Source organism: Pichia membranifaciens, assembly GCF_001661235.1.
Source record: "Pichia membranifaciens NRRL Y-2026 unplaced genomic scaffold PICMEscaffold_7, whole genome shotgun sequence".
NCBI classification, from domain to species: Eukaryota; Fungi; Ascomycota; class Pichiomycetes; order Pichiales; family Pichiaceae; genus Pichia; species Pichia membranifaciens.
Window position 1 is genome coordinate 414,829 of NW_017566988.1, and position 20,516 is coordinate 435,344.

At 47.9% G+C, this 20,516-nt stretch overlaps 13 protein-coding genes across 13 annotated transcripts; 5 read left to right on the top strand and 8 right to left on the bottom strand.

Annotated features, from left to right (window-relative positions):
- Nucleotides 1–227: 227 nt before the first annotated feature.
- On the top strand, nucleotides 228–1,901 carry PICMEDRAFT_74726 (hypothetical protein; the record flags this gene model as incomplete). Its single annotated transcript, XM_019164849.1, has 1 exon — nucleotides 228–1,901. One exon carries the CDS (start codon nucleotides 228–230, stop codon nucleotides 1,899–1,901), a length of 1,674 nt encoding a protein of 557 aa, XP_019015607.1.
- Nucleotides 1,902–2,424: 523 nt separating this feature from the next.
- On the bottom strand, nucleotides 2,425–3,015 carry PICMEDRAFT_74727 (hypothetical protein; the record flags this gene model as incomplete). The annotated part of the gene is made up of 1 exon (XM_019164850.1): nucleotides 2,425–3,015. The coding sequence occupies one exon, from the start codon at nucleotides 3,013–3,015 to the stop codon at nucleotides 2,425–2,427; it is 591 nt and encodes a 196-aa protein (XP_019015608.1).
- A 557-nt stretch (nucleotides 3,016–3,572) lies between these two features.
- On the bottom strand, nucleotides 3,573–4,841 carry PICMEDRAFT_74728 (hypothetical protein; the record flags this gene model as incomplete). Its single annotated transcript, XM_019164851.1, has 1 exon — nucleotides 3,573–4,841. One exon carries the CDS (start codon nucleotides 4,839–4,841, stop codon nucleotides 3,573–3,575), a length of 1,269 nt encoding a protein of 422 aa, XP_019015609.1.
- Nucleotides 4,842–5,636: 795 nt separating this feature from the next.
- PICMEDRAFT_18394 (hypothetical protein) lies at nucleotides 5,637–6,275 on the bottom strand. The gene has a single exon (XM_019161985.1). It carries the CDS (start codon nucleotides 6,103–6,105, stop codon nucleotides 5,794–5,796), a length of 312 nt encoding a protein of 103 aa, XP_019015610.1. The 5' UTR covers nucleotides 6,106–6,275; the 3' UTR covers nucleotides 5,637–5,793.
- Nucleotides 6,276–6,644: 369 nt separating this feature from the next.
- On the top strand, nucleotides 6,645–7,055 carry PICMEDRAFT_60606 (hypothetical protein; the record flags this gene model as incomplete). Its single annotated transcript, XM_019163447.1, has 1 exon — nucleotides 6,645–7,055. The coding sequence occupies one exon, from the start codon at nucleotides 6,645–6,647 to the stop codon at nucleotides 7,053–7,055; it is 411 nt and encodes a 136-aa protein (XP_019015611.1).
- A 326-nt stretch (nucleotides 7,056–7,381) lies between these two features.
- On the top strand, nucleotides 7,382–8,341 carry PICMEDRAFT_74731 (hypothetical protein; the record flags this gene model as incomplete). The annotated part of the gene is made up of 1 exon (XM_019164852.1): nucleotides 7,382–8,341. The coding sequence occupies one exon, from the start codon at nucleotides 7,382–7,384 to the stop codon at nucleotides 8,339–8,341; it is 960 nt and encodes a 319-aa protein (XP_019015612.1).
- Nucleotides 8,342–8,531: 190 nt separating this feature from the next.
- On the bottom strand, nucleotides 8,532–10,277 carry PICMEDRAFT_60607 (hypothetical protein; the record flags this gene model as incomplete). Its single annotated transcript, XM_019163448.1, has 1 exon — nucleotides 8,532–10,277. One exon carries the CDS (start codon nucleotides 10,275–10,277, stop codon nucleotides 8,532–8,534), a length of 1,746 nt encoding a protein of 581 aa, XP_019015613.1.
- A 308-nt stretch (nucleotides 10,278–10,585) lies between these two features.
- PICMEDRAFT_74733 (hypothetical protein) lies at nucleotides 10,586–11,425 on the top strand (the record flags this gene model as incomplete). Its single annotated transcript, XM_019164853.1, has 1 exon — nucleotides 10,586–11,425. One exon carries the CDS (start codon nucleotides 10,586–10,588, stop codon nucleotides 11,423–11,425), a length of 840 nt encoding a protein of 279 aa, XP_019015614.1.
- A 124-nt stretch (nucleotides 11,426–11,549) lies between these two features.
- Nucleotides 11,550–12,254, bottom strand: PICMEDRAFT_74734 (hypothetical protein; the record flags this gene model as incomplete). The annotated part of the gene is made up of 1 exon (XM_019164854.1): nucleotides 11,550–12,254. The coding sequence occupies one exon, from the start codon at nucleotides 12,252–12,254 to the stop codon at nucleotides 11,550–11,552; it is 705 nt and encodes a 234-aa protein (XP_019015615.1).
- Nucleotides 12,255–13,310: 1,056 nt separating this feature from the next.
- PICMEDRAFT_37275 (hypothetical protein) lies at nucleotides 13,311–13,880 on the top strand (the record flags this gene model as incomplete). Its single annotated transcript, XM_019163070.1, has 1 exon — nucleotides 13,311–13,880. The coding sequence occupies one exon, from the start codon at nucleotides 13,311–13,313 to the stop codon at nucleotides 13,878–13,880; it is 570 nt and encodes a 189-aa protein (XP_019015616.1).
- A 232-nt stretch (nucleotides 13,881–14,112) lies between these two features.
- Nucleotides 14,113–16,485, bottom strand: PICMEDRAFT_13693 (hypothetical protein; the record flags this gene model as incomplete). Its single annotated transcript, XM_019160098.1, has 1 exon — nucleotides 14,113–16,485. The coding sequence occupies one exon, from the start codon at nucleotides 16,483–16,485 to the stop codon at nucleotides 14,113–14,115; it is 2,373 nt and encodes a 790-aa protein (XP_019015617.1).
- A 1,090-nt stretch (nucleotides 16,486–17,575) lies between these two features.
- On the bottom strand, nucleotides 17,576–18,928 carry PICMEDRAFT_37096 (hypothetical protein; the record flags this gene model as incomplete). Its single annotated transcript, XM_019163059.1, has 1 exon — nucleotides 17,576–18,928. One exon carries the CDS (start codon nucleotides 18,926–18,928, stop codon nucleotides 17,576–17,578), a length of 1,353 nt encoding a protein of 450 aa, XP_019015618.1.
- A 238-nt stretch (nucleotides 18,929–19,166) lies between these two features.
- Nucleotides 19,167–20,453, bottom strand: PICMEDRAFT_22794 (hypothetical protein; the record flags this gene model as incomplete). Its single annotated transcript, XM_019162278.1, has 1 exon — nucleotides 19,167–20,453. A coding segment is annotated over one exon (1,287 nt), but the record flags the coding sequence as incomplete, so codon positions are not given.
- Nucleotides 20,454–20,516: the final 63 nt, after the last annotated feature.

The window sequence follows — 20,516 nt, forward strand, 5'->3', positions numbered from 1 at the left end:
TGGTAACGGAGGAGGGAACGAAAATAAAAAAAAATGAGGAAAAATAAAAAATAAAAAAAATTCTGATAAAACTTGCCACACCAGATTATAAATTGATCTCAAAAGATGGAGATGGACGTGGAGAAGGCCAGAGAGTTGTGGTCGTGAGACACCTACAAGCTCAAGCCGGTTTCCATTTACGGCAATTGTTAATAGCTGCATCTACACTTCATATTGTCAGCCAAATCATGGACGACAACGTTTTCTTGTTCTTCCTCTTTGGGATGACCGCTGTGGTTTTCTTCTCATTGATTTTGATTTCCTACTTGGTCTTCTATTTCGTGTTTCAGGATGACGAAAGTGAGACACCAGAGGGCCACTTGCCAAGCCAGATGAGGCTTGACTTAGCTAGGTACTCTAAGCTCGACAATTACAGCAGGTTCATGAAAATGTCGGATACTGAGAAGATCACGTACCTGCTATCAGTAAGCTACTGCCGTTTCAACAAACCCAACTTGGTTACAACCGAATTGAGCTCCACGAAGGTGACTACTGAGTCATTGTTGATCAGAGACCGGGGTATCAACTCGTTCCACTTTCTCGACTACTACGACCAGATCGGATCCTTGGTGAGCAAGTTAGAAAATGAGCAAAGCGAGAACTCTGAAATGACAGATGGCGATGTCGACGAGACGACGGCATTACTCGAAAACACAGAACTGGACTTCAAAAACAACAAGATCCTTAAATTGTTGAAGGCATACAACTACAAGTCTTGCATATCGAAAAGCATACCTTTTGTGGTGGAAGATTTGGTGGAGATCAATTTCAAGCCGACCTTGATAAACGGAATCAGCTACTCGACATTGTTGAATCTTCCAATTCCAACAGTGAATCGAAAAAACGACGTCATTTATTTTGAAACAAAGTTGCTAGAGTTTAGCACGCTTTCAACGTTGGTTTCGATTGGATTGGTGACGAACCCGAATTACCCAAATTTCCAATTGCCTGGGTACCTTCCATACTCTTTTGCAATTGACTCTACAGGAAATTTGCGGATAACAAAGAAACAGACCTATGAGCCGGATAGCAGCGCAGAGGATGAGCTCAATATTGTGCTTCCTCAACTTACTGAGGGCGACGTTATTGGTTTGGGTTACAGATCAATCTCAGGAACGATATTTTTGACCCATAACGGGAAGTTAATACACGAGGTAGTAAAGTACTTCAAATTCCAGATGTTTCCCTGCATTGGCTTTAAGAACCTGGCCACTCTGGACAAGAAATCGAACAATGGATGTAAAATCAACGTTAACCTTGGCCAAATGGGATTTGTCTATATTGAAGCCAATGTGAAAAAGCTCGGATTTTGTGAAAATAGGAATGACGGCCTAATTGGTGCCCCACCAATATACAACAAGACGAACCAAACAAACGAGATACTGCTTGATAAAGGGGACGACATACCACCAGAGTATCCTACCGACGAGGACACATTTTTCGGACCTGTTGTAGGGAGCTCCACGGCTGAAAAATTGGACAACGAGGCTGTTACCACCACTACGGAAGATAAGAAAGTCGCTGATCTTGAGGAGGGGAATGCAGCCGACAACAGCAGCGCCTCGAGTCGCCGCACGGGGACCCCGGCCAGTGAGCCACCAAGCTACCAGAGTGAGAAAAGCGGGGACAAAAGTAATATGACGGACCAAGAGTACGAAAGTTTCGTGTCTCCAGTTGAGGCCCAAGAAACGGGAACAACGACAGAGATTTTGCCCGAGAGCGATGGGGCTACAGCTAATGGTGAAACCACACCACTGATTCCACAGCAAGTCCTCAGCGGTGGTAAGGCGAAGGCGAGTGTCGGAAGCAAGCAGAAGCTCAAGAAGCACAAGAAAAAGAAGAAGAGCAAGACTGTTTTTTGATGAGACAAGACAGTTTTTTCTCCGGCGAGTGAAAAAAAGTATAAATACCGATAAGGTGCCACCCTTCTTCTTCAGCTTTCCGTACCTCAGATCAGTTTGCTGCACCTGGTGCTTGTGCAGTTTGTATAGATACATAGTCTTTGCTTGTGAAATCATCTAATTTTGATATTTTGTGCATCATCCGGCCGTAAAGCCGTTCAGTGCTGATGAGGTCGATTCTGGCATCTGAAGAGTGTTTCTGATCCATAATCGCATTGGACCATAATATCTGAAGATGTTGAGCACACCACTACTTTTGAAATGTACGAAATTTGAGTGGTTTTTTTTTCATTACAACGATAAGCCCTTTGGCTTGCAACAATAGAGAAAAACCCGAAAACACACGGCCTCCAAATTAGTAAAGTGTCTGTACCCTCAGGTTTCGAGGTCCAAAAAAAAGAAAAAATCCATTCAATTATGTGTTCGTATACGTATAAAACCTATACACCTCCTGAACCTACGTAATTAGCCGTAGTGGCAGCCGTTATTTTTCCTTTCTGGTTGAATCACTTTCCGCAGGGGTGGCATTCTTTTTCTGGTACTCGGCAAAGAGGGAATCGTACTGCTTGTTCAATGTGTCCACGTCCAGTTGAGCCTTGGCAAGTTCCTTCTCTAGTGCTTCTGTCTCGGGAGTCTTAGCGTCAGAGGAAGAGGATGGGGTCTTACCCTCGTTCGACAAACCGCCCAGCAGGGCCTTATTCTTGACTGTGGATTTGAGCAACATCGACATGAACCAGACGCACGCCTGTAGCGCCAAGATGGCACCCAGAATGTATAGGTTACGCTGGGAGTAGAACTTCTTTGCACGGGCGTCCCACACGTTTTTGCTGAATTCTATGATCTCATCACCTCTTTCCAAGAGCTTGAACCCATTCTTGAAAGCGTCGACAAACATTACGCCCACAAGGGCGTCCGTAAACGCCAACACTATGGCAAAGTTGGAGTTGCTGATCGCCTCGTCGTACTTGCGCAACACCAGGCTCTGAACTTTTGGCGGAAGCGGCAATAGAAGCACGGAGACCAAACCGAATTCCACGGTCAATAGGGCGAAGATTAGGGTCATCTGGATCGACATCTTGAATGGGGGATCTGTGTGTTGGGTTTCGTGATGTCTTGTATAGTATTATGAGATCTTTGCTGATACTTTGCGAGTCAATTGCATCTAGAGAAGAAGGTCCGGTCCCTTTTTTCTCAGTCCGGCTCGTTTTGCTACGCCTTCTGGCGGCTTGGGAGACATGTCCTTCCCATCTTCCGTCTATAGGATTTTACTTTTTCTTCCGAACGAGACGATCGAGCTGTTTCACATTACGTAACACGCTATAAAAAAAAGAAAAAAAAGAAAAAAAACGAAAAAAAGACACTCACTAAGAATAGGCAGGGGTGATAAAGATAAGGGACAGAACGACCACATGGTGTGGCAGGCCCGGTGAATATTATAATTAATGCAAATTTCAAGTATGCTTTAAAAAGAATATCGACGGATGGGAAAAAACAAATACTATAGACACTCAAATTTTGGAAAAAAAAAGAAAAAATGATATTGGAGTTCTTTTATTCTTTTTGGTTTTTTTGATTTTTGCAATAAGAAAAAAAAGGAAAGACAGAATGAGTACTTGAAACAGTTAGAAAACTTTAACAAGCAGTTGCAGCACAGTAGTTGTAGCCGTTGAAACAACCATAATTCGAGTAACCATTGTAGATGTAATCCAAACCGTAGTTGTAGGAGTTGTTCATGTCATAGTTGATGACCTGATCGTTCTCATACTCCAAGTGGTGGGGATTGATGGTCTGCAGGTGGTTACCGTTGTTGTAGTAGTTGTTGGTGGTGTTCATAGGCATCTCCAAGTAGTCGTTGCTCATGTAAGGGAAGTCGTTGGCTGGGGAGATGACCATAGAAGGGTGGGATTGGTGTTGGTGGTTGTTGCCGATGCTGTTGATGATGTTTTCCGGATGGGTGACGTTTTGGAACGGGTTTTCGAAAATCTGGTTTGGGATTGTATTATTGTCATAATAACAACATGAAGGGTTGATTGGAGATGAAGGGTTGGTGGAGACCGGGGTCAATGGGGCAACGAGGTTTGATGGGTGGTTGTACTGCTGATGAACCATGTGGTTGTTGACGGTGGAGGTGTTATTATCGATGGACTGGATGTTTTTAATACACCAGGTGTTCCAGCAGCTTTCGACCATGGAGAACGAGTTTGTCTTGAAGAGCTCGTAGTTGCAGTCCATGAGCCAGGATCTTTCCAGCTTGTTGATTTCCAAAAGAGGCAAGTTGGTTGCATCCGACCACGACTTGTTTCTGAAGGTCTTATCGTCGTTGAACTTGTTTGAAAGAATCAACGCGGTGATGAGGATCTTGAAGATCTCGTCTTCGTTACAGTGAATGTACGCCGAAGAGGAGGACAGGTCGTCGTCCATTTTGTTGGACAGGTAGTTGATGGCTAGCAACAAGGTAGACTTGGGCAGTCTTGTTGCGGACAAGACCGAGTTGATGGACTTCTGGAAGGCCAGAGAAGGGCTCATGCTCTTCTTGACAAGTCCGAAGGCCACCCAAGAGAGAAATTTCACCATTTGATCCAGATCGTAGTCCAAAACCGAGGCGACCCCGCCATTAGGCTGGGTGCCGCTGTTGCCGTTATTGTTACTATTATTGTTATTATTATTTGCGGTACCCAGTGTTGGCATGTTCATGTTGTTGGCGATGCCGACGTTCATGTTGGGGTTGTAGATGAAGTTGGCGTTGACGGCTGGGTTCATGCTGGCCATGCCGTTTGCGGCGCTGTAGCAGTTGAAGCCGATGGGTTGGGTGTTGGGGTTGTAGTAGTGCTGGTACTGGGTCTGCGGCTGGGCGGGCTGGTTAGGAACCATTGGATGGTGGAAGGAGTTGAAAGCAAACATGGCGAAGGGGGGGTTTTCCAGCGTGGGAGATATCTTGCTATCTTGTTCTTTGTAACGCAGACCTGGGGACGGGTGTCGGCAGATGTGTGTTGTCGGTGACGAAGACTTAATTAAAAGCTCGACAGGGAAGGGTGCTGTGCTATATGTGCAGGCGTGGCTTTGTTCCGTGTGTCTTTGTTCCTGCGTGGAGGAAAGAGCCGAGGTCTGTGCTGTGCGAGACGCTGCGGGAATCCGTGGTGCTGGCCAAAGTAAGCTAATGCCTTGACTGGACGAAAACGAAGACGGGGACGAAAACGAAGTGGAAACCGCTCGATATAGGACACGAGGTTCTCTCTAGTGAAAGAGGAGAGGGGTAGTGGTAGCTTGTACACCTGCTGTAATACAAAGACACGGGATGAATGTGTCTAAGTGTTGCGGGGTGTGGGTGTGTGAACAGTTAGAGCAGTTGTCCAACGGAACTCCTCCAGGACCCTCCAACCACACATGAATCATTTCCACAAGAGCCACCAGGAAGAAGAAGGCTCTTTTCACCATGGACCGTCTGAGCGTGACAACGGGCCCTCTGCTCTGTTGCGAGACCCGTGGCCTCTCCCTCCGCTCGCCCCGCCGCTTCTTTCTGCTGAGCACGGGGCCCGCCGCGAAAAATTTTTCATTGTCCGCCGCCCGCCCGGCGGGGATTACTCACTGCCCCGAGGCGGCTGCCCGAGGCCGGGTAACAGAGCGGGCGCGGCCGGAGCGACGCGTCGCTTGCAATGCTTGCAATGCTTGCCGGCGCGGCTCGGCGCTTTCGGAGCAGCGGTTGCCTCGCGTGTGATAAATCGCAATTAGTTGAACTGTACAATCGACATAAAGAAGGGGAGAAAAATGGGGAGGGGGCAAAAACGAGAAAAAAAAGAGTAATACACATATGTTGACGGGGGCGGGCGCGGAGCGGAACGGGAGGGGCTGTTGTTTAACCACCGAAACCGTACAAGGTTCTGCCCTGTCTCTTCAAGGCGTACACCACGTCCAAGGAGGTCACGGTCTTTCTCTTGGCGTGCTCCGTGTAGGTGACGGCGTCTCTGATGACGTTCTCCAAGAAGGTCTTCAAGACGGCTCTGACTTCCTCGTAGATCAAGGCCGAGATTCTCTTGACACCGCCTCTTCTGGCCAATCTTCTGATGGCAGGCTTGGTGATACCCTGGATGTTATCTCTGAGAATCTTTCTGTGTCTCTTGGCACCGCCCTTTCCTAGACCTTTTCCACCTTTTCCTCTACCAGACATGTTTGCTTGTTGATGTGTAGTTGAATGCAAAAAGAGCGATCCAAAGTAGAGCCAGGAAAAACAGCACCCTCCCTCGCAGCAGACAGAGGGGCAGACCGCAGTGTACTTATACCGCCGCCGCAGGGCGTCGCCTGCCTACTTGCGCTACCTACACACGCCTGGCCGCTCGCCACCGCCTCTGCCACCGCTTTCCCGCCAGAACGCGCCCGCCCGCGTGGCCTGGCCGGCTCGCCCTCTCTGCGGCGGCGCATGTAAAAAGCTGGGCCGGCCCCGCGTTTACCACTTTGCGGTGTAAATCCTGGTCCGCGTCCCGCGTGCGCAGCACGTCGCCGGCCTCTCGCCCCCGCGGGGGCCCGCGGCCGTGGACGGGCCCTCCACTGTGGCCCATGTAGGCCGGGGCTGCTGGCTGCACGGGCCGCCGCCGCTTATATACCTGCGCATTTGCCCTCGTCTTTTTTTTCTCTCTCTCTTGGGCGTCTGTCTTCTTCTTCTCCCCCTCGCTTTTTGCCTTCTGTCTCACATCCACATCCACATCCAAAATGGCCAGAACAAAGCAAACCGCAAGAAAGTCTACCGGTGGTAAGGCACCAAGAAAGCAGCTCGCCTCCAAGGCTGCCAGAAAGTCGGCACCAACCTCGGGTGGTGTCAAGAAGCCTCACAGATATAAGCCTGGTACCGTTGCTTTGAGAGAAATCAGAAGATTCCAAAAGTCCACCGAGCTTTTGATCAGAAAGTTGCCTTTCCAAAGATTGGTGAGAGAAATCGCCCAGGACTTCAAGACCGACTTGAGATTCCAGTCGTCAGCCATCGGCGCCTTGCAAGAGTCCGTCGAAGCCTACTTGGTTTCTCTTTTCGAAGACACCAACTTGTGTGCCATCCACGCCAAGAGAGTCACTATCCAGAAGAAGGACATCCAGTTGGCCAGAAGATTGAGAGGCGAGAGATCCTGATTGGATTTGCTCCCCCTCTTGTTGTCTTCCCCACCCGATATCCGTTTCATCTTCCTTTCTTTCTATCAGCGTTATAATAGTTTATTGTATATTTTTTTCCTCTATTTTTTAGTCTTAACAGGGTTTACGTAATCGAAAACTTTCGTCGCGCTTTTCTCCACATAGGAGAGAAAAAACACGTAGGCGCAACAGGGCCTGCCGCCAGGCTGTTGTTGTCGGGAGATACAGGCAAAGCACAAGAGGGCTCTCCTGGTACCGGTATTCCTTCTCTCGTGTTGGCCTCAGGCAAGCCATCCCAGGACAATTGTCTCCACAGCAAGCCAAGCATGTACCTCACGCCAGAAAAGGAGCTCTACACAGTCATCCAGCAGTACTACTCAGGCAAGTACGCTGAGATCGTCGCCTTGGATCTTGACACGGAATTCGACTTCTCCAACGTCTTGTACGACATCGAGGCCCACTTCTACAAGATCCGCTCCCTGCTCCTTCTTGAAAACTACAAGGAGGCCGCCGAGTTCCTTGCTGCCCTCGAGAAGAGAGTCATCTCCAACAACGAGAACAACCTCATCGACACCAAAACAACCCAGGTCTTGCTCACCGACGTCAAGGTGCTCAATTCCTTCATCGATTTCAAGAAGTTGAACTCCATCGACAATGATCTTCTCGACTCCGTCGACGACTCCACCCCGTCCCTTGCGTTGGTTTACAAGGGCATCATCAAGTCCGACCAAAAATTGTCCGCTTCCTCCCCAGACCTCGACTTGGAATCCTACATACATTTGCTCTTCGCAAACTTCGCCTCAGGCAACAAAGAAATCGACCCAAGCACAATCATCGGCTTGAAAAACCACTACTCAGACTCTCTCATCTTGGCCTTTGCCATCGCTTGGTTAGGCTTGTCCGCCCCAACTACACCAAACTCAGATGACTCGTTAGCAAACCCTAAAAACTCATACTACTTCTTTGACGAGCTATCCTCAAGCGCAAACACGGACTCAGCGAAAAACGCAATCAACCTCTTGGCCTGCCATTTGAAGCTAGGTAACGTCCCAGAAGCTCTAGAGGTGATTGAAAAACTGAAAACACTTCCTTCCGCTGACGCCTTGTCTTCCTGGAACTATTCCTTGCTCATCAACAAGATCGCTCTAAGCTCTATAACCTCCAACACTGTCGAGCGTGAAGAGTTATTGGCGCAGATAGAAAAAGACTACCCTGCATCATCCTATGTTAGCGATTTAAAGGAGAAAAATGAGTTGTTCGACTCTATCGTCTCCACCTACAACTAAATACCTCTTTTCGACAGTATGTAATGTGTACGTTGCTCATGACATAAGAATGACATGACACAGCTTTGAACTGAATAGTAATCCCGGAAAGTGCATTACGAGACTGAGAAGCCAACTGTCGTATTATTAAATAACCACATTAGTTCGGCGACTTGGCTAAAAAAATGATTTTAACATAACTATATAGACATCAAATGTACCCCTTGCCGCTCTCTCTTTCCAATTCCTCGTCTGGAACATCCTCCAACACAATCTTCTTGGCCTCCTTCTGCAGTTTCGACTCGTCCACTTTAGGTAGTTTGATCTCCAGTAAACCGTTGATAAACTTCGCCTTGATCTGGGTATCCTCGATACCAGGATAAGCAGGAAGTTTTACAATTCTCTCGAAACTACCAAATCTCTGTTCACTTAACTTTAAAACAAAAGCATTGGCAGCCTCGTCATCGTCACTCAAATACTTATTCTTCGCTTCACCTTTGATGATCAATTCGTTGCTTGTTGGGTGATAGTCGATTTCAACAAATTCCTTGCTCACTCCAGGCAATGAAATGACAACAATGTATTTGCTTTTGAATTCGTACACATTTAGTGGAGGAGAAAATGGTAGATTTTTCTTCTTCAATTGAGGAGCAGATACCTTGACATCAGCAACAACAGTCGGCTTCTTGTTTGCGTTTAGTGCGGATGCTTCATCTGCACTCTTGTCGGCCTTATGTACATTCAAGGAAGGAGCGGTGGATCTTCTCCTCAGTTTCTGAGGCATAGGAATCACATTTGGTGCAGGAATGCTGCCAGCATCTGCAATTGGAGGTGGAACCGATGACTGTGCCTCTTCGCTCTTCGCCAATTGGCTCAAAATATCAGCCAAACCTTCTCTAGTAAGTGGAGTTTCCTCAACAGCGGTAGGCTGCTTCGAGCTAACCGTTTCGGTACCGCTGTTCTGTTGTTCTACCTCTGCTTTTTTGTTGGCTAGTTTGACTTCTGCTTCCAGTTCGTCATTAATGGCCTTGGATAAAGCAGCAGCCTCAAGGTCACGTTGCTGCTCATTTTCTTGTCCGCCAGGGGTATTTTTCACTATATCTGTTTCTGGCTGCCTATCCGAAGTATCATCTTCACCCTTATGATCACCTGCGCCTAACAACATCCTGATCAACTGATTAGCATCGATGTCTTTTCTTTCGCTTGGATAACTTTCGGCCGCAGTTGGTGGCTGGTATGGATACAAATTCCCGTATCTGTCCATAATGTACATTGGTTGTTTCTGTTGTCTTTGACGTTTATTTTTTGCAGCAAAGGCAGATGGATCAAAGGAAGACTGGGTTGGAATAGAGGTGCCAGCTCCTGTTAAAGGAAATCCGGAGTACTCGGAAGAAGGGACAACTTTGGTCTTTGGCCTTGCATTCGGTCTAGTAAAATAAATCACATTCCGTGGATACCCTGAAGCACCCTTAAGTGGGATGCCGGCAAATTGGTAGCCAGGGACGTTGCTACCATCGTCGCCATTCGCCTCCTCTTCCTGATCCTCATTGTCATCTTCATCTTCTCCAATGTCACCACCTAAACCAAAGTTGGTAAAGGCAGCTGGAACGGTAGAAGCTCCACTAAGTTCTCCATCATCAGCACCGACTCCGCCGTCAGCGTCCTCCGAATCATATTCTTCCTCTTCCCCATTGTCATAGTATGCCGTTGGAGCTTTGAAATAGGAAGGCTGCGGATAAAACGATGCAGCTGGTACATCGTAACCTCTGTAATTTCTTGATGGATGGTACCTCCCAGGGAAGCTGCCATAACCACTAGGGCCATAGGGTTCATCGTTCGGACTCCCGTAGCTGAAGTACCCCGGATATTGCGGATACTTCGGTGGGCGCTGGGCCTGGGCCTTTGTCTGCGCCTGTGCCTGTTGGTACGCAAGTAGCTGTTGTAAAAATGGATCCATTATAATTGTGTACTTATACTGTCGTTGGTGGTTGGTTATCCAGGATTAATTCTATCCCTCTATGGAGCACCCCGTAGAAGAGTAGTATAAAGAGTAGAAGGATCCGGACATTGTGCGCATTATATAGATAGATAGCCCAGTGGCCCTCGCTCCGTGGCGTGTTGAAGCGGCGAAAGACTCTCACACCGTGACGGTATCTTGTTTTCTGGAATCTTCCTAGTGGAAGAAGAAACGGTTGTGAATACGGGGGTGTGCCTGGGGAAAGAGAGCTCTCGGGGGTTATTGTGAAGCCACTAACGCACACCAGGATGTCCAAATATGATATTCCTTATTCCATGAAGCCCACGAAAAAGGGCAAAAAGAAGCAATCCAAATACTCAAGCTACATTGAGGAAAACGACACGTTTGTCAACAGACTTTTCTCCACGCCAGCCAGAAAGCTCATAGCATATGTGACGTTCTTTTCTATTTTTGCTGTGATCTTCTTTACCGCGTTGAGGAACTCGAAGCACCCGGAGGGACTCGACTATGAACTCGAGGTAGGATTCCCAGACAGCAAAGAACAGAACCTCATCGATCAGACGATAGTAGATGTGAACGATAACACCCAGATCAGCGATGCAAACGCCATTGACGTAGAGGTTGACGAGATAGACGTTCTGGATTCCGAAGACGGCGAGCTGCAGCTGGCGGACGCAGTAGAAACAGAGAAAGATATGGCTAACACAAAGCCTAAGGCAAATGCTCAGGGCAAAGGTGTGGGCAAGGCGCCAGCCAAAGCAGCATCAAAGAAGGCTGCAAATGGCAAGGCCAATGGCAAAGCCAACGGACAAGCCAAGGCACAGGCTAAGCAAGGAGGGGCCAAAGGTTCCGTAGAGGACGAAGCTAATGAGGCGTGGGTTGTAAAGGGTGGAGAAGCCAAGCAGAACAGCGGCATGTTCGGCGACGACCACTTCAGTGAAGAGTTGAAGGGAATGATGTCTTCGGGAAACAACAAGCTTGAAAAAGAGAAAGGGAAAACAAAGAAGGGAAAACAGAGCCGCCAGAAGCAGATCTCCGACGAAGAGTTGATCGAGAAAATGGATAAGCTTGAGGCCGAAAAGGCAAAGGGCCGTAAGAAGAACGCCTTCAAGGGTGAGAATTTGTAATTGAGCTTAACCACTATTCAGTATGTACATTTAAATACGGTTAGTAGGGTAATTCTGACTAATAAAGATACATAAATATGCACATGCGCAAAGAGGTATTGCTCTTGTCCGTCTCAGCTTGTGCCTAGTTGATTCCACGGTCCTTGGCCTTCTCCCGCTCCTGCCAGATGTTCTTACCTGTGCACGAACACACGTACTTGTCATTCTCCCAGGCTCCGGCACTTCGGGCAATCACGCCGGTCATCGAATCCATGAAAACTTTAGTGCTGTTAGGACTGACGGTCACCGCTCTTCCAATCAGGCTGTCAATTCCAAAAGGAACCGAGACGTACTGCTGGCACTTGCCCGTCTCATCGCAGGAGACCTTGGGCAACGTGAAGATGGACTTGCCCGTGCTCAGCGGGCCACGGCTCAGATCTCCACTGCTTCTTATACTGGCGTAGTACTCCCCATTCGGTTTCATTCCAGTGAGAGTCAGGTCAACAAACATCTCGTCCACCTTAGTCGAAATCAACCTGGCTAGCCCGTAAACGTCTCTGTCCTGCTGTCCTGACAAATCTGATACTTCCTTTGTAAAGTCTTCCAAAATACACACAGCAGCAGAATTTGGTTTCCCCGTACCTCTTACAATGGCGTCTCGTCCCGTGTTCTGAATGGACTCAATAATCTGAGAAGGCGGGGTTGATCCTTCCACCGACACAGTCTGAGTGGCAAGATCACATTTCACATTCGTGATTCCTTCATTTTTCAACAGCTCCTTACTCACCGAATCGACGCACGATTGACATGTAAGGGGGACGTTGTAAACTGTTTCAAAAACTTGTGACATTGTACTTGTATGCTTGGATGTGTCAATGAACAACAGCGTTTCTTGTAGGAGAACAGACACGGGTTTAGACGGGCAAAGAATCACAGAAAAGCAGGATGAACCACCTCATGAGGATTTGTAATCATAGATCTCGGTCTTTCCAACCGACTGACGGATTATTTTGCCGGTCAGCGAGAATATAGGGCCCACTCGGACCATACATTGGGGCTCCTCCTGCTTGAGAGCCACTATACCAAGACGTCGTGTTGGCATATACACTGACCCGCTAAAATATCTGCCCTGCTCATGAAGGTGGAGGCAGTTGTGGTGTGATAATATGGATGTCCCTTCTGTGCAGTGTGGCGGCTTCATGTGCTGGGTGCTTGAAGTGATTGTTCTAGCGGCAATAACTGGCTGCCACATGGTGCAGATGTTACGCAGGGCCTTACTTGGTGGCAGCGTCTGCAAGCAATAGTCACTTTGTTTGTTAGTGGCTCTGGGTGGTGAGCATATAGTCTATGAAAGATTGAGGCGGTTTTTACCCTTACGGTCTGTATTCTTTATATTTCGGTTGCACACATGTCACCTTCTTTCGACCTGCCCACTTAATTAGGTTACACCGTATATTACGGGAGTATGTACATTGAGAAAGATTAAGTGTGGACTTTGTAGACGCTGTGCCGAATCCCCGACCAGAACGTGCCGATCCTGATTCAGTCCATATCTGAGACATCACAGGATCGGAGCGCTGCTACAATGGTTGACACCTTTCTTGCAGACAGTTGCAAGCAGACATTACGTGGCACCACTTTCTGGAATGAAAAAGTCCTATCATTTCTGCCTGAAATACACACTGCTTGTTTCTCCCTAAGACGTAAGAAGTCAAATGTCGGAGGAGATTAAGATTGTACACATTTTTGATTTTCTCGTTTCTGCCTCATAATGTAGCGTGCGATCTTTAGTGACATCAAACCGGTATTTCAGTTGATGTTAGGTTGTAAACAGAATCGGCGCCGGCTTGACAGAAGGCATAGACAGCGAGTAGAACTGTCTGAACACACAAAGACAAGTCCACGCATGAACTCATTGAGGTCCTTTTTCCGAACATTCAGAACGGACTACCCTGTATTATCCTATTCGTTGAAACGAACAGTCACGTTTCTCTCATGGGTTCCTGTGTTTTACGTTATATCTGAGCATGTGTCGTATATAGGAGTGATTGACGGAATATCCATGAAACCGACGTTTAACCCAGACTTCTCGACCTCCAAAGATAGGGTGCTACTTTGGAAATTTAATGTTAAAAAGTTGGAAAATTTGAATGTGAACGACGTGGTGTTCTTGAAAAGTCCAATCAACCCGAACCAGATCTACACCAAAAGGATAAAGGGCTTGGCCTCTGACTTGATTATACCCAGGTATCCAGACACGCGGTCCAAAGCATTGATTCCCTTAAATCATATATGGGTGGAGGGAGATAACATCCATTCGATTGACTCAAATACATACGGACCGGTATCGACAGGGATGGTTGTTGCCAAAGCGGTATGGATCCTTTGGCCGTTGAACAGATTCGGGCCCGTTCCAAGTAGTGGCGGAAGAGAATGCCGTGAGCGGTTTTTACGATATCCAGCTAAGTCGTCATGATTATAATTAAGCTTGTTTCAGTTTTATAAAATTAGACGTTTGATTAGACATCTATTAGACACCTACTAGAAAAATTATATAATGTTTTTCCAAATATAGAAAGATGATGAAACGGATTCTATTAAAACAGGCGTCGTTCAAAGAAGAAGAAGAAGAAATAAGTTTGGAAATTAAAAAAAGGAAAGTAAAGCGGTACTTTGAAGGAGTCTGATCTGAGTTTTGTTTGTTGCCTCTATTGTTTAGCCTTTATAGGAGTATCATAATGTTTTTCGTTATGCTTGTTGGAATAGATAGATTTGTATTCTGTGTTGTTTGGACTATCGTTTTCGTTTCCTTCTTGGACACTGTAAACACTTGAATTATTGTTATGTCTGAAAAAAACATTGTTGGCAAACTTGGCTTCAGCTTTCTCCGGTGTGCTTAACAATGGTACACTTTTGAATCCAGAGTGATTGGAGAACGAAAATGATGAGACGGTATTGCTTCTTAGGTGTAGGCTGCCTCTTCTATTAAACTTGGGCCTTGGAAGTGGAACTTTAAAGCCTTCATTTCCACCATATGGTAATCTCGACGTTCGCAGCGTATTTTTCAAACTATCTCCTTGATCCTCAAATATTTGAATGCTATCAGTTTCGAAGTCGTCATCATCTTCATCGACCAAATGATCCAAATCAATTTTATGATTTCCAAACCCACCGAATAAGCCATATTCAGTCGGAGTGGATGATGATGATGTATAAGGCTCGTCGTTCTGTTCTTGAGGCTTTGGTATTTCCAGCTTGTGGCAATCACTACTAAAAGTACTAGTGCTGCCGTTACTGTTGTTAAGAAGGAGACTTTGAGTTGAGCTAGAATTTGCGTTCGGCAGGAAGCGTTTACTTGGTCTTGGTTTTAATGTTTGATTGAATTCCACCTTATTTACCGACGAGAAATCTAGGATGGAAGAAGAATTTATACTTTTGATAGAGCTGTGAGATGTCTTTCTGCTCAAACTAACACTGGAGGAATTTCGAGAATTTTTTCTACTCAAACTTGATTCTCTTCTCAATAGAGTCAAATTTCTCTCTCTTTCATCCTTGAATAGTGGATTGTCCATTTCAATATAACTTAAAGATTTGTGTAAGCTTTTCTCCGACTCATAGTAATCTTTATAGCCTCCTTCCAAAACTACCATATCTGGATAGTATAGGTTAGGATAGAAATCGCCACAAATGCTTCTATCAAAATATCGCAACTGATCTGCTTTCATCGGACCTCTGTGGGATGAGAATTCACAGTGAAAAATAAGTAGTGTTCTCTCTTCTTTGTTGAATTCCAAAGGAGTTTTCTGCAAAATCTCATCTGTGAAGAATACATTTTCTAGTTCTGTAAATGAAGAAATGTTAATTGCACCATCAATATGACCACCTTTAAATTCAAATTTGAATCTGCAATCAACAATAATCAATCGGTCGAAATGCTTGCAGAACTTACCATTGACGGCATTTGATTTTCCTTTGTACTCATGAAGAATTTTCTTGAATTGGTCAACGGTGATTCTTGGTATTTTTCCGTATTCATTGCTGCTGAACTCAAAAGGCACATCGTGCAACATTGAGTTTCCGTAGATGGAATCATCATCATCACTGTTGACAGAAAGTCCATTTATATTGGAGGCCAACTGGTCGGTGTCAAACTTGTAGTTTTGGTTGTTCAGAGGATGGTTTGTGTTTTTGCCGCTCACTCCGAATTGCATCAAAGACTGGTGACGCTGTAGTTTGAAATGTGTAATGTTTGAGAGAAGCTCAGTTCTGTTGGGCTGCTTCTTCTGTAGTGGGGAACCGAAATCCAGGTTGGAGGAGTCGGACTCGTCATTGTCGAACGACTCGTCTGCCAATACTATGTTATGGTCCTCATCATCGGAAACATTATCATCACTCGAATAGTAAGAGTCGTTTTCACTGCCATTCGGCGTTGAGAGGTTAGAGGCTGGAGACACTATGAAAGTGTTGTTTGATTGGCTGAATATAGGCTTGCTACTGGGGTTGAGGGGCTGTGTTTCTTGTGAGAAGTTGAAGATAGAATCAATACTGGGTTTTGTCGACAGGTTCTTGAATATCGAACTGGACGATATCGAGGAATTGGACTTTGTGTGTCGGTGGGACACGCTGTTACTGCGGTTGTGGCCATGGCTGTGGTTGTGGCTGTGATTTAGAGTGTGGCCATGGCAGAGTGCGTTCTGACTGGATCTGAAGAGGTTGGAAGAGGACTTCTTTTTCATCTGCTTCTTGACCGACGACTTTTTCGAGATGACCGGGTTGCCGTTGAATGCAAAGGACTTGTATAGTGGGTTGGTGGAGGTGGTGGTGGCGGAAGCGGATACGGAGCTCGTGCTACTGGCGCTGGGGAAGGAATTCTCCTTGTTGTACGTGGAGAAGGTGAAGTCGTTGTTGAAGCATCCATTGTGGATCTGGGTTGCAGCTTTTTTGTGGAGCAAGGGTCTTTTGAGGTTGTTTGTTAGGTTCAGGCCGAAAGAGTTCGACCTCAAGGACGCGGTGAAGCTGGGCGATTCTCCCAGCGAGGATATGTTGTCCGGACGAGAGGAGGGGGAGTCTATGTCCATCATGGCGGGTGGGTGAGAACAGCTCGGATGCTTTTTCAGATGCTGGGCCCGTGGTGGTGGGTGCTGTGCCAAATAACCTAATAGTTGGCAACGGGCGGTTCCGGAAGACGCTGGACAGGTGTTTGGTCGGGGGGAGAGGGGTGAGGGCCGTGGTGCAGATGCTGGTGCTAGTGCCTAGTGCCGGGGCGATGCCAGGAATGGCGATGCGGATGCTGCGGTATGCTGGTCCACCTGGTGCCGATGCGTGCAGACGGGGACAGCGTGAGTGCGTGGGGGCAGAGCACACAGGAGCAGAAGAAGGAGGGCCGACTCTTGTGTCCGAGAGGGGAGAGAGACGACAGAGCGGCAGCCGGTCGGAGGGTGGGTGTGCGAGGCAGGGGTAAGTGAAACAGATCTGCGACAGCTCAGCAATCACAATATGGCCGCTTCCGGGAGGAACAACACAGCAGAGAGAGTACAGCAACCTAAACTAGTCGGTGCTCCTCGTCGAAGATAGAACAGAACAAAACGAGCTATCGAAGAATTAGCACAATGTCCCCGGCCGTCAAATAATAATTTCCGCTTCCACTTAGCCTTTGCGCTGTGTCAAAACAGACCGATCACAAAGAATCATTTCGCCACTGCTTCTCTTACTCTTTCCGTCCATTGCTGTGCCTCTACCCTTTCCGTGCCACCGCGCACCGCGGTCCCAGCCCTCTCCGAGCCCTCCCCGCCACCGTATACTTGCTCTCTCGCATCGGCTAAACGTGCCGCCCATTATCCCCGTACATTAGCTTGCTGTGAAGCCCTGTGCTACACCGCCGGCTGCTGCGCAATAACAGCCCAACAGGGCAACGGTGGTCGATCCCTCTGGCCACATTCCGGGCGGCCCAGCGCGTTGTTGACGCCTGGCCGTATGAGGCAGTCCGCGCGGGGCAACACGCGGGGCACTGTGTTGACGTTTTGCCGGATCCGGCGCAGAGACGGCGGACAACGGGCGCGTGGGTGCGACAGCACGCGGTGTTGTGGCGCCGGGTTGTCTGCGAGACGTGGGGCTATTTTTGTAGCTGCAGCAGCAAGAAGAGGTATATAAATACATACAAGGTACACACGGTCAGGGCTGCGGGACGAGACTGTCGAGAATGTCCTGGTAACGGCCGTGGCAGGCGTTGTTGGCGCGGCGGAGCAGGCGCTCGGCCTCGGCGTAGGCGGCGTTCTGGTCGGGGCCGTCGAGGTCGAGGAGGTTGCCATAGGTGATGAGGGCCTCGGCGAGGTTGACCCACGTCTTCGGGTCGTGGTCGTCGTGGGTCTGGCGCAGGTGGTGGACGGCGTGGGACACGAGGTCCTCGGCGGCGGCGCGGGCGGCGGCGGCGGCGTGGGCGGTGGCGTCATCCGCGTCGTGGGCGGTGTCGTCGGTGTCGTACTGGAAGCTGTTGTAGAAGGCAATGGGCTCCTCGGCCTGCATCAAGAAGCTCTGGCCGAGCTTGTCGTGGACGCTGCGCCTGAGCTTGGCGTCGGCGTCGGCGTCGGCGTCCATGAGGTCGCGGAATTTGAGCATGCTGTCGCGCCAGAAGACGTTGTAGGCGTCGTCGTTCTGGATCGCGTGCAGCGGATGGTCCTCGGAGATCTCGAACTCGGCGGTGTGGAGCGCGTCGGCGGCAGCGGGCTCTCGGGCTTCGCCGGCGTCGTCGTCGTCGTCGCTGTCGCTGTCGCTGTCAACCACCTCGCTCATCTGCGTGCCGAACTTGTCCACAATATCCAGCAGGTCGTCGAAGATGTTGAGGATCTCGAGAACCCAGGCCTCTCTGAACAGCGAGGAGTCCTTCTGCTTCTCGCTCTCGGCAACAGCCGCGTTCCACGTGTCGATGAACTCGTCGAAGGCCTTCTTCAGTCCCGGGAACTCCTCCTTCTTCGAGTCCACGTTCATCTGCGCAATGTACTGGATCGCGATTCGGTTGAGCAGGATGTAGGACCTCGCAAACATGAGCCGGATGTTGTCTGCGCCGTACCTGTCGCAGCCCTCGTCGATCCGCTCGAGCGAATTGTCGATCCAGGCCTTGACCTCAACGTCGGGCTTGAACTTCGAGAGGTCGCACATCGCCTGCCCGTAGATGCTGTAGAAGTGGTCGTTCAGCGTCACGGCCTCCGTGCCGCCGTTCTCAACCGTGTTCCTCAAGATCCGGTCGCACTCGTTGATGATCCCGTTCAAAATCAACTCGTTGTTCCTCTCTCCGTCCTTCCATGTCTTCCAGAGCCCGCAGAGCTGCGAAAGCGGGTCGTCTGGGTTCACCTCGTTTGCAAGCTCGACGGTGAGCAGCTCCTCGTTGGTGTTCGAGCCCCCTTCTCCCCCCTCTCCGTCTCCTGGTTTCTCTGCATTCCCGGTCGCACCGTTATCCTTCTTCTCCTCGAGATCCAGCTTTTGTTTTTTAGCTCTCACCTTGCCCAATCCAAGCTTTCTCTTGCTCATTTTGATGTTTTGTATACAGTGGGAGGAATGGTGTTCTGCCCGCGGCCCGACTGGCGTCTACCCGTGACAAAGATTGAACATAACATCAACCCAAGCTGTGCAGAACTGTCGTATTTCACAGGCCTCGAAAAAAAATAAAAATTTCATGGAAAAAAATGTCATATGATTTCCCGATTCAGTGTACTACGTAATCTCTCACTATCTGTTCCTTTCTGTTGAGCCTAAACAAGTCTTATTTAAGAAGCGTAACAATTTTCTCAAGGTCGACGTTCTCCTCGACGGATAACCCTGTTTCTATGACCCTGAAATCTTCTTCCTCGCCAAGCTTGGTGTAGACATCGCACGCCCAGCCTGTCACAATCAATCCCGGAGGTCTGCTCTCTGTCTTGTTGCAGACATCCACCAAATTGGCCAATCTCGTTCTAATGACTCTTTCATCACCGCAGCTGGCTCTTTCCACAATGGCAACGGGTAGCTTCGCAGGCCACCTCTTTTCTCCCATTAATATCGGCAAAATGTCAACTATCCTCTTGATACTCATGAGGAAAATAACAGTTCTTTTCTCCTCAAATATTGGTAAATTGTCCGGAATCTTGCCATGTCTGCCAACCCCAGTACATATCATTACCTGATCCGCAACACCTCTATGAGTTGTCGGTATTCCTGCGTTAACGCATGCAACAAATGCGCTGGATAAGCCACATAGTACTTCGACCTTGTAGCCGTGTTTCTGGAAAAATAGGTATTCTTCCCCACCTCTTCCAAAAATATATGGATCTCCCTGCTTCAATCTTACCACGTTCAAACCTTTTTGAACTGACTCCAGACCAATTCTCAAGAGCTCTTCCTGTGCATTCTCTGCATTGCCAGGAAACTTCCGAGCAATGAAGACTTCCACATTTTTCGGTATCAAATCCAAGATCTCTTGGGGCACTAGTTTATCAGCCAAAATCAAGTCTGCCTCATGGATTGCATTAAGAGCGCCTATTGTCAAGTTTGCAATCGAACCGGGGCCAGAACCTACCAAAGAAATTTTTCCTCGTGACTTCAAGACATCATTATTCTCATGACTGTTCTTGAAATCTATTTGGTTCAAGTCATCGTTGAGCTTGTCTATTGATATCTTCCCCAATTCGTTGAGAGGATAATAATCGATAATCTGTGATAGCCACTTCAGCTTTTCTTTCTTATCCAGGCTCTCATTTGAGTTTATCAACTTTCTTACATTAGACACGTTTTCGATGATATCGTTGATGTTTGGTGGTATTGCCTTGATCACTTCCCGTTTCAACCTAGAAGACATTTTGCAGCCTTGTAGATTTGTGGTTATACCTATCTGTAAGTTTTGGTTGTTGTATGTTGACAATAGGGTAAAAGTCGAGTATTTAGCAGAATTGAAAGTATTGATTGGAATTCTGTTCTCTACGCAGGACTCGTAGATTTGGGTGGTCAAGTCTTCTGGCATCGATAATACGAAGACTCTATCTATAACATTTTTCACTTTAGATCTACCCAAGGTCAACAAGTCCTCAAGATGAAACGTTCGATTGAGGATTGTCAACTTCGAAAGTAATGATGGATCCAACAA

Bases quoted from the DNA above. Each gene is read 5' to 3' on its own strand.
- PICMEDRAFT_18394 (XM_019161985.1), bottom strand. From the start codon at position 6,105: ATGTCTGGTAGAGGAAAAGGTGGAAAAGGTCTAGGAAAGGGCGGTGCC.